This window comes from Acyrthosiphon pisum, chromosome X, assembly GCF_005508785.2.
Source record: "Acyrthosiphon pisum isolate AL4f chromosome X, pea_aphid_22Mar2018_4r6ur, whole genome shotgun sequence".
NCBI lineage: Eukaryota > Metazoa > Arthropoda > Insecta > Hemiptera > Aphididae > Acyrthosiphon > Acyrthosiphon pisum.
Genome location: NC_042493.1, coordinates 49,072,797 through 49,085,284, shown reverse-complemented (window position 1 = coordinate 49,085,284; position 12,488 = coordinate 49,072,797). Strand labels below are relative to the sequence as shown.

Sequence of the window (12,488 nt, the reverse complement as noted above, 5' to 3'; positions counted from 1 at the left end):
GATCTCCTTAATGGACCATACAACACAAAAATCATAAATTTTTTTTTGTCTATTATTATTATTACGAATTTGCATAAACAAAAAATGTAAATAAAAGTTGTCTACGGTGATTCGTTCTATAGTTACAGTGTTTAACAAATTACGCGTGACGTCATAAGATCCAACTCTACGGCGCACCGAGGCGGCGGCCGTGTATTTTTATCCGGGAAAATAGACGTATTATCGGTTATCAAACTGTTCAACTGCTATTATTATTTTATTAGTGAAAACAATTATATTTATACTTAGCACCACGGTCTTGGAAGATAACACGGACTAATCGTATAATTATCTTAGTTCGTACTCCGTGGTATCTATCTAGTATCTTCTTATTCTTATAAATCTAAATTAATTAGTGATTCTGTCGATTTATTATCGCTTTTGATGAACATACGTCTTGAATATTTTTTTCAATATCATTATTTTGTTTCATTTTCAAATATACTCTTGCTCAGTTAGATTTCCCCTAAAAGACCTAGAGAGAGTAGACAAATGGTTGTTAGCGATTGGACGTAAAGACTTCACCGCTACCAAGTTAATCAAAATTTGTAGTGATCATTTTGTATATGAAGACTTAAAATTGAATGTTGGTGGAAGTTAATCGTTTAGATTTGAAAGAAAATGTTGTACCTTCAGTATTTACTTGTACTACAGAACTGTTAGCAAAACGAGTAAAATTATTAAGCCCAACAAACTCTGATACTCTCAATACCAGCGATTTAACTCCATTAAGATCTCCAACCAGCAAATTAGAGCCACTTAATTTAGCACTATTAAGATCTCCAACCAGCGAATTAGAGCCACTTAATTTAGCACCATTAAGATCTCCAAGTCCAGCTAATCTTAAAGAAATTGATACACCAAGTACCAGTACTATGTCTAGTGTTCAACTTCTTAGGACTTCTTCAAAAGGAAGACTACTACTATTTTCGCCATCTCCAAAAAGAAAATTACCATACTCCCAGAAAGAAAACTCTGTATAAAAAAATTAAGTTATTACAACAAACAGTTAGTCGTAAAAATTCTACAATTAATAACCTTACAGATTTAATAGGAAGTATGAAAAAAAATGGATTTATCGATTCTAGCGTAAAAGGTAAGAACTAGTCTTGCCATGCATCTGATACCTATATCTATATAAAATATTTATTATGCCTAACTTCTAACTAACTTTTCAGATTGATATTGATTTCAATGTTCTTCACCCACCTTGTTTCAATGTACTAGGAAATTATGATATCAAATTATACAAGATATTGAATGTTATGAGAACAAAAATTAAAGATGTGAACTAACGTAAATTATTAGAGAGTCTTGCACAGATGGAAATCCTATGTGAAAGTAATTCATAACAATTATTAATTTATATAATGATATCTATAAAAATACTTATACCTAACGTTATTTCTAGTAGTTTTGTATAAGATTAGTAGGTATCTACTTAACTAATCATATAATGTAATTTCAGATGCTAAACAAGCGGTTACATTTTATTTGCTCCATTCGCTATTTGTCCAACAACTAAAAAAGTCACTAAGGATGATAAAGGAAAAAATAATATTGTTAAATTTTCTATCAAAGATTCACAAAATACTTTTTTGGTATTTTGTAACACTGGCTGAAGAATTCATAGCTAACAGATATAGCCTTAAAATGTCAATTCAGGCTTTCATTTTGGTTGTTGGCACTCCATTACAACCAAAAGAGATAATTGTATACTTTGATACAATTAAATATAAAGTTTTCACTATACTAATAGCAATATATGTGTGCTTTAAAATAATACATTTATTTAACTTAGAGTACCCAATAGAATCATGTGCTGTATGGCAATTTAAACAGACATATTTGTATAATATAAAAACTAAATTTGATAAATCATAACCCAATCTAAATCAATTAATTTTTGATTTAGAAAATAATATGGAATAGTTAAATATATTATCTATTCAATTATTATATCTAAATAATATATGGTGTATAATATTTTGTTTACTTTCAATGAACTGCTGGACTTATATATAATAGGTACCTACATATTTCCATATTTATTTTTATTTTATATTATCTATACAATATTAATATAAGTACTTATTCACATTCAATATACACATAATATACTTAATTCGTATTTTAATGTAATTTACATATAGAGTTAACTACAATTGTAGTTGTCTACTTATTATTGTATTTAAAAAATATATGTTTATGTTGTATAAAAATTATAGCTACTGCATGGTTCAAATTATATAATGTACCTTTTCTAAATGATTAAAAATAGTTAAATCAATTATTTGAATTAATATGTATACATAATTAATTAGAAAGTGATAATAATCATTCATTTTTAAGTTGTATGTCCATGAAAGATTGATAAAATATTATATGTACCTATTATACTTATAAAAATACTAATGTATAATTAAGTAGGTTGCCTTACTACATCAGTTCATTTAATTGTATAGCTATAATTTTATTAGCTATATTTGATATAATTTGACTAAATCTATTATTTATTTGATTTATTTGTAATTATATATTTATGAATCTTTATAACATATGTATTTATTAAATTGTATATTTTATGTAAACTTATTTATGTTATTATATATTTATATACCTACATTCATTAACAATTTATATTTCTTTATGTTTAAAAAGATTTGAAAATATATACTTAATAAGAAAATCTATTAAGCGTACTAATTTCAATCAATGCTTACCTATATTATATTCCTATATCTAAATAATATATTTGAAATTTGCATATCATTTTTTTGATGCAAAAATAATAATTTCAGTTATGATAAGACAATTTTATTGAAATGATAAACCTATTTGGTTGGATATGAACAGACTATATTTTTATCTGTAACAAATACATTTTATCGAAATGATAAAATTAATAATCATTGCTACAAATTTCTTATGATTTGTTTGTCAAATAAAGTATTGTATCAACGAAATATTTGATTGTATTGATTAGTTATTTTGTTAAAATAATATTAGCCATGACAATATATATGATCAAATTAATAATGTAATTTGAATCAAAACGATAAAATGTTTATCATTTTTTAAGATGATTGTGAATTGATGATTGTTGAAATGATGATTGTTAATTTTGATAATTGGACAAATATTTTGTTGATCGAATCTATATTTTTATCAATGTTACCTAGGTATTTTTTTCAGTACGGGTTAGTCTTAAGTAATTATTGTGCCCTTAGAACGCAGTTTTTAAATCGTTGGATTGAGCTTCTCTACTTATTTTTTCCCAATTCGAGCACTGCAAATCACAATGTAGGTATATATTAATATCTACAGATAAAATTGAATAATCGTTATTTACCGATAAATAGCCGTATGCTCTCAGGTTATATACCTACATTTTTATGTACCTCTTTTCGTAGTATAATAGCACTAAAAAAAGGCAATTTTTCGCACCTAGCGTCAAAATAATTTGCCACCCCTGCTATATGATATATTTATAAATTATAATATATTAAAATAATTCAGAATATTTTATTGCATGTTACAAAAAATTCATCTTGAAAAATAACTAGGTGTAGTAGGTACTATATTATATTATTATGTATGTACTACTGAGGACGCCCACATGACCTAATTCTTCAAGAAACATTCTAACTTCTAACTTAATGTATGTACTACTAGGTAATAACTAAAAACACAAATCAATGCAAACAGTGATTAAATTATCAATTAAAAATGCATTTACAATTACAAATGTTATTAAAATAAATGTTATAATTTATAAATGTGAGCATATGGATTATGGGCATATTATGTTATTTTTTTACGAGTAATATCATGTTCTGACATTTTACCTTTAGGTAAAAATATATAATAGGTAAATACAAATATCAGACCAATTAAAAAGTTCCTAATATAAGGTTTAAATAATTTAAATTTAGCCAAGGGATGAATATCTAAGCTAGTCAGCGGCCATTCATTAGAAATCAAAGTTTTTCTTATAATCACGCCATGTAACATTTTTAATTATTATTACATATTATTATTATTATTATTTCAAGAGGTCTTACGACTATAATTTATTATAATAATATTATAACTACGTAATATATACATTTGATAAATTATCACTAGGTACCTAACAATACTAATAAATACCTAAATATCAACCTGTATTGCGTTTACAAAATAACGGGGAAATGGAAAAAACAAATATCGTTTGGTGTAAATTAAAATCATAATAATAAATAGCCTAGTGTACTATACAGTACTACAACTAGTGTCTACATTGCAGTGTATCCGGCTATGCGGTAATCGGTTGTGGTTTGTATAGCTGTCTTAGGTGCGCCACCGCGTCCAAGGAGCCGCCGTCACTGCTACCCATCACTTCACCGGAGACAACGTTATTGCTTTCATCGTCCGCCACGTATCCAGGACTCATCTGCAACCGCCACGCGTTCAGCCAGTCCTTTGGCTTGCCGCCACTTGAGCCACTGCCCTGTCCGACGGTCGCGTGCCTCTTATTCGCCACTGCGGGTGCGGAGGCGGTGTTCGCCCCTGCACTGCCACCGATGGGTAACGTGTTGGTCTGCGGCCCAAGTTCCAACTGGAACTGCACATCTGCGTTCGGACCCAACCGAAAACCCACGCCCAGTTTCGAGTCGGTACCTGAAAACAAAAACCGAATTATTTATAATCCGATAAAGACCGTCTGATCTCGTTAGAAAAACGTGCGATTTGGATAAAGGAAATTCGGAAAAAAAGCACTAGTTGTAATTCTGTAATTAAAGACCACAAACTAATAACTTATAAATATAAGTATGACAATTTCAAAAAGAAAATATGCATTTATAATTAATTTCTGATGTCTTACAATAATACCTTAAAACAAAATAGCCATCATAATATTTATAATTTTTAGCTTATATTAAAGTAAAGTGATAATATTTAAATATGAATTAATAGAAAATAGTTTCTTTTTTTCAAAGTTTGTTGCCATCTACAATGTTCTAAGAAAAAATATAAAATAGTTAAATAAACATCAATTAAAAAAAGTTGGGCAATTAGGTGGTATCGCTCAGCTGTACATTAGTCGTCGAGTACGTCGTTGTAATAAGTGTATTATATTTGAATATAATAATAAATCTGATCTCTGAGCGGAGACGTTGTGTCAGTATATCATACTTGTATACATAATAAAATGTAATAGTTAAAAAAAAAATAATAAAAATCCAAAATATTTCATGGTTATAAATAGCGTAACATTCCAGCGATTTTTTTCTTTTGATACAGGTGCCAGATACAAAAACTTGTTGGAAATCTTTCATTCAAATTTCTACTTTTTGCTAAGTATGGAAAAAAAGCTTTTATGATATATTAACTGAATAATAATTAACACAATTTTAACAATTTCGCATGGCTATAAATAGCTCAGAAAGAATCAAAATAGTTTGAACATTTTATGATATATGAAAAATCGTCATTTTAACAGTTGGTGAAAATATTGAATGTCTATCTCTCTGGTTATTTACTTTTGAATTACAACAAAATATCAAAAATCGATAAATAAAAATTCGTTAATTTACCTGTAGAAATGTAATATTGTAAAAATTTTAAATTCAAACGCTCATAAAAAGTTAATGTTACATATCGGTTAACTTTTAATTTTGTTTAAGGTAGAAAAATATGTGGGGAATTTTCAATTAAAGTTTCTAATGCAAGCTATGAAAAGAAAAACTTTCATGCATTTGTAACTGAAAAAAAAATAGAAATTTTGAAGAATTTTGTCAACGTTTGAACTTAAAATGCACATAAAAAAATAATCGTGTCCATGTAACTTAAATATTTTTGAACTTCCATTAATGATACTTATAAAGAACATTGCATTAAATTTTCAAGCTTTTTTAGAATAATTTTAAAAAACTTTACAAAATTCGAAAAATTTCTCTAAAAGTTCCCACTTTATTTTTGTTTTTTATGATGCTCTCTAAAACTACTTAGAATTTTCGATTTTTAAGTCTCAAAAGTACAACTATACTCACTTTTCTATCAGAAAATATGTTGATCTCAAGAATCGGAGCATTTTTACTACCCCAAATTTTGGTGACAGAGAAAAAAATTTATTAAAATTTATATTAGTGTAAATACAATAAATTCTTTCGTTCCGCTCACAATCTAAAAGTTGAGAAATATTATTTTTTCTACTTTTAAGTAAAACTTTAAACTTTATATTTAAGGCCTACAATAGCATAATAGCGATTTTATTTAATTATTTTTACTTTTGATGAACCAATATAATATAGTGATAAATTAATTACTAAAGTCGTAAAACAAATTAAATAATAATTGTTTTTTTTTTTTTTATATATTATAATTTAAAATGTTTCAACACACTGGGTGATTTTACAAATGTTAAAAATGTTAAAAATGTGTAATTCAAAAATATTTACTAGGCATACAACAAATTATTTGCGACTGTTATACGCGTGGCTGAATAAGGAAAAGCATACATGGGAGATATATTTTTGCCACCCATTAATTAATCAAATCAAAATTAATTTTAAATTATTATAAATTTACACTACAAAAATACAAATATATGCATTAGTCGTGTAATATAATGTTATATATCTACCTATCATAAATCTATCATATATATTCATAAAAAAAAAAAAAAATTTTTTATAAGTATTACATTGGTACTCAATCAATATTATACCTATAGTATAATAGTATATAATATACTATGTTAATCGTTTTATCGATCTTTACCTTTCTTGATCGGTGGCATGTTACTGTAAACTACAGACAACAACGATGGGATTTCTTCGGGCACAAAAATAGTTGCGTTTACGTCTGTAAAACAATAAAAACATCAACATCATTAGGTTTCAGAAATACGCAACATGTTAACTTGATAATCATCAAAAGCACATTATGCAGAAAACATTTTAAATTTTGTTAGAAAAATAAATATTCCTTTTTCACACAACCATATTAATATTATACTTAGTGATGGGCACTACTGAATAATTTGAATAACCGACTAATATATTTTACTCTAAAAAACCGACTAATAGTTGGTTACAAATACTATGACCAACTAACAAAAAACCACTTAATGACTAACACTATCAAAAAACGACTAATGACCTATGACTAGCGATGGGCATTACCGAATAATCTGTATAACCGACTAATAGTTATATTATCAGAGAGTTTTTGCACAACGCCGGTTAAAAATAACGTATGAACCCGTTAACGTTATTTACCAAAACAAGCCTTTGCGCATGCGCACCAAATATCGGTACGGTTATTTGATTATCGCAATCGGTTATTTTAATTATTTTAACGGGCACCGTATTGCTGGTTATTATCGGTTATCTTATATCTCATCAATCGGTTATATTATCTAGTCTGTGACTTTGGTCAAAGTTTACGCTGGTTATTACAGCTGTTTTCTTTATCAGTCACCGGTTTTTAGTATCCCGCTTTTTATAAATCTAAAATGTTGATATCACAAACGTTATAGTCATAAACCTGTTTATATGTCAATGGTTAATATTTGTTATGGTAACAATTTACAACGTGATAAAATATTTTAACGAAATATTATATATCCGGTAATGCAAAAACTAAAGCTGCAACTATAACGTTAATACATTACCGTATAATTTAACCGAACGTTATTTTTACCGGAGTGTTTTACCGGCGTTGTGCAAAAACTCTCTATTATACTCCAAAAAACCGACTAACAGTTGGTTACAAATTTACAATTACCATGGCCAACTAACAACAAACTGCTTAATGACTAACACTAATAAAAAACTAACTGCTTCATTTGGAGTGTTTGGCAATTTTTTTAAATATTTCCAAACGTCCGACGTATTTTTTCTAGACATGATTGTTTTAAATATTGCTAGTTGCTACGATCGCCGATTACGGACCACGATATACTGAGTAGTCAACTAGTGAGTACTGACTGAGCGATTAGGGATTACCAAAATAAATAAAAAATAACCAAATAAAATAATTGTCTTATTTTTATGTGATAATTGATGATTTATTTTATTCATTAGAAAAATGAAAAATTATTCATTAGTTGGTTTATTATTTGTTAGTGATGTGATTAGTCAGTGTTAATAACAGACTCATTTTATTATTGTTTACTACCGACTAAGTCGTTAGTCATTAGTTGGTGCTGCCAATCACTAATTTAATAATTTATTTGTTCTGCTTATATATTATGATGATTTATTTTTCAGAAAAATACCTGGTATAATAATTATTTATTAAATTATAATTTGCTTATAAAATTACATACAATTTCAAAGAAGAAAATACCGTGCTAGATAAATATTCTAAAATAAAGATTATTGTGATTGGTAGTTTTACAGTAAAATTAATGAAAACCGCATACTAATAATGAAATGTCGAAATATATGAATTAAAATATTAATTTATATTATGTAGATACTTGGAATTCTGCTTCGTATAAAATGACATACCTACCTAAGTATTTTCGTTTAATTTAAAGACAAGATTATTGATTTTGAAATCAAATTAATTTCCACGTCTCATAATTATAATATATGGCGTAATAATGTAATATTAAATATACACCCATGATCCATCGATACTTTGACGATTTACTATAAGTTTAGTTATATTATGTACATCTATACATTTAATATAAATTATTATTTATATTAGTCAACGCGTGAATCATTTTACTTTCTTTATTAAAAAAAAAAAGTTGTATGGCCCATGTCGCCCGACGACGCTGCTATAGTAGGTACTACTTAATATTATAAATTACACATTATGTTCCTACTCCTACGTATCTGAATAATATTATGTAGAAACGAGCCAAACATGCTATCTGTAACGATACTGATGAGAGTTTTACGACCAAACACTCTGCGCAATACGTCTACGAAGAAATGCATTTTTCTATTACTTTCTTTTCGTTTATAAAATCCGGTACTTTTTGATGTTCGTAATTAAAATATGATTTGAGAAAAACATATACTATAGTATACATATATAAACGTATATTATGCATTATAATTATTTATAAATATCGACGCCACGGTGCACAATATAATATAGCCATTTAAAATGTTCGTTTATTTCTGTTCCACTGCTATAAGATTCAATTATAAGACTTATTTTGTGCTGGTCCAAATTTGAGTTTTATAAGCGGCGTCTACTGTAACTACAAATATACAATGTATAAGTAGCTCTCCTAGATATATTATATTACCTACATAATATTATATAGTAATAATATATGTATTATTATGTATATGTACATAAGTATAGGTACTCTCACTGCCGACGTGATCGTATTTTAAACATTTTATCTAGGTAGTTACTAGGTACTAGGTACATACCTATATAATAATAATAAATATAATGTAACAATATATTATGTTAAGATTATCTTTTGCGGAGATAATTAGTTTTTTTTAAGTAACTACATAGTCAGTATAATTATAAGCAATCAAACAATATGTTATATGCACAATATTCACATACACATGCCGCGTTACCTACCAGAAAAAAATTTAAATACACAGTGTAAATCAATTTTCGTAATTCTTTTATACACAGTTATTTACCTGCGTAACATTTTTTATTGCCACGTTATCTTGCTTAATACATTGATAATAATATTAAAATTTTAAACAACTAAGTTAGGTACCTACCTATAGTGTGGATAGTAAATAGAAATCAACGTGCTCTCGAGAAAATGAAGTACCACCCCTGCATTTATTATAGCTATTACACTATTACGTAGGAATTAAAATAATAGATTGGTAAATTAGAATTGATGAAATCTTCTAAATCTATAATGTGATATGTGTGATTAACAATAAAATCACAGATTACCGTGATTGTTGTAATAATATAGAGAGAGATACCTAATCAAAATTAATAATGTTTATAAAATGTATACCTAACATGAGTAATATAATTTGTACATAATAATATAATATTATAGATAGTAGAAAATACACATTTTTGTACATTTTTGTGTATTATCCGACCATTCTGAATTATAAATACATTTTAGTTTTAATAAAAACATGTAATGGCGTTCGAACCTTACGCGTACAAATAAAAATAAAATGTATAAATACCTCCGCTACATTAGGAAGTCCAGATCAATATACTGTATATTATTATACATTTATGCCCAATATTATAGTTAAATTTTAAGGTCAGTAAAAAACTATATAGATATAAACACTAGGCATCTAATTATTGGATTTTATAGTTATATTGGAATAATTTATACTTTTAAGCCTACTTATACCTACACAAAAAATTATTGTCAGTAATCGTGCAACGTAAATATTTGATTTTGTTTTATAGCTGTTGCCTATTTCTATATATATTTTTTAACCTATAGAAATATAAACCTATATATAAACCTATCTTAAATATTAATTATTATATATAGTTCCGTTATAATAGTAACTGTTTGTCATTTTTTATGGTATGTTACAGTTTTTATTCGTCTTTTGAGTGGTTATTGTAAAAAAAAAATTAATTAATCAATAAAAAAAACTTGTATTGTTTAAATCGTTGTATAGGTACTAGCTAACCTGCTAAATCGCAGTATTATAGGTTTCGTAACATTCCAATTACGGATGAGTGATGACTGTATGAATATATACAGGCTTCAAATCTTAACTAAATTACCTATTATTAATAATTGTATCGCGTTTGGAGTAGAGGCTGAAAGGTACAGATGTATAGAAATAAAATACTTAGTATCATAATAATGTTATTTGATAAAATATTATTTGATCGAACAATTATATATAAAATTCAAGATATGCATATGTGAGTTCACCATTTCAGTAGCAACAGGTGGTATTTTCAAAAAAATTACAAATCTAATATTTTATCAATAATTTTAATGCATCTAAAGTAAAAATGATGGGTCGTTGGAAAACACTTTATTTTTGTTTAGACATACTAACGTTTGTAACTCGACGATTCGTATAGTATTTTAATTTTATAATGTTGACAAAAACTATTTAATACATACGTAACAACGTACATCACCAAATATAATATACAATATAGCATTCGAATAATATTATGCTGTTAGTTACAATAAAATTAGATTTTATGTCCTACATAGTAGTCACGGCCGGGATCTATTAAATTTAAGTCCATGTAAAATCAATAATTATATTATGTTATAAGTTGTAACTATATACTGTATATAATATATTATTATTAACATATAATATAACGTGGCGGGTTCACCGCGGTGACCTCAATCCAAAATATATTATGTTCGATACGTTGCGTTTGGACGCTGTCACCCAACACCATAAGTAAAACTGACCGATATATTTTGAAGAGTGGTGGAAGATGTCGAAAATACTTAAATAAAAAGTACATAGTTAATCGAAAGTAATCATCAAAAATATTCTTTAACGATTTTTTTTATTCGATTACTTCGCGAGCACCCATTTATTATTATTACAATATATTATACGAAATACCTACGCCGCCTCATTGTCGTAAAAACAGCCACTCAAACATATTATATAAATATCATGCAGAATGTGTTAATGTGTTATAGTAAAATACGAAAATGAATTGAAAAAGGGACGCATCGTACCCGGTTTTCGTCGTCTGACCCACGAACTCGGGATAAGGAACAAACATAATTATTATTATTACAAATATTATTTGTATGATGTTTTTTATATTCAAAGATGATGGACAAACAACTAATCGGTGGGTTTTCTACCGGTGGTTTCTACCCGACGAACACGAAACTATTTATATGCAATACTGCAATAGGCATACGATAAGTTTTTGCTATAATATGTATTGTAATATATATAATAAAAGTCCTTGACAGATCATACATACATTATTTGTATGAGTTTTAACAAAATATGTACTAGTACTTACGATATGTCGCGTAAAGCGTGATCAGTGGCAGTACGATGAGACATGACAGTGGTGGTACGCGAGCCATCGTGTGGACGATAAGACTGCGTGCCGCGGATTATGATCGTAAAGAGGCTCCTCTCTCTCTCACACACACGCGCACACTGGTTTTCATTCTACTAAACTTTCACTTCACCGCCGTAATCGATTTCTTCAGTTATATCTGTCCAACACAATGTCGTATTCAGTATTTTGTCCTAAAGAGGGAGGGGGGTACCTATTCATTTATCCAGAGCTCACTGATCTCGTGATGCTCGAGAGGGGCTCTGCCCCCTCACCACCAAGTAACCTTAAAATTATGATAACTTAATAACTATACCATTGCAAACACAAAAATTATACAGCTGTTACCCAATGTCTGAGAAGATAATAATTTTTTTCTGTAACAAAATATTATAGTACCTACCTGCCTATAAATAAATACTTATGGAATTTAAATATTATTATATAAGGATAAATTAAACGCATCG

The 12,488-nt window shown here is 27.7% G+C and overlaps 1 protein-coding gene across 1 annotated transcript; it reads right to left on the bottom strand.

Annotated features, from left to right (window-relative positions):
- Window positions 1-3,522: 3,522 nt before the first annotated feature.
- Window positions 3,523-12,064, bottom strand: LOC100165421 (uncharacterized). The gene is given in 3 exon segments (NM_001162190.1): window positions 3,523-4,701; window positions 6,805-6,888; window positions 11,980-12,064. Coding segments are annotated over 3 exon segments (516 nt in total). The 5' UTR covers window positions 12,047-12,064; the 3' UTR covers window positions 3,523-4,336.
- Window positions 12,065-12,488: the final 424 nt, after the last annotated feature.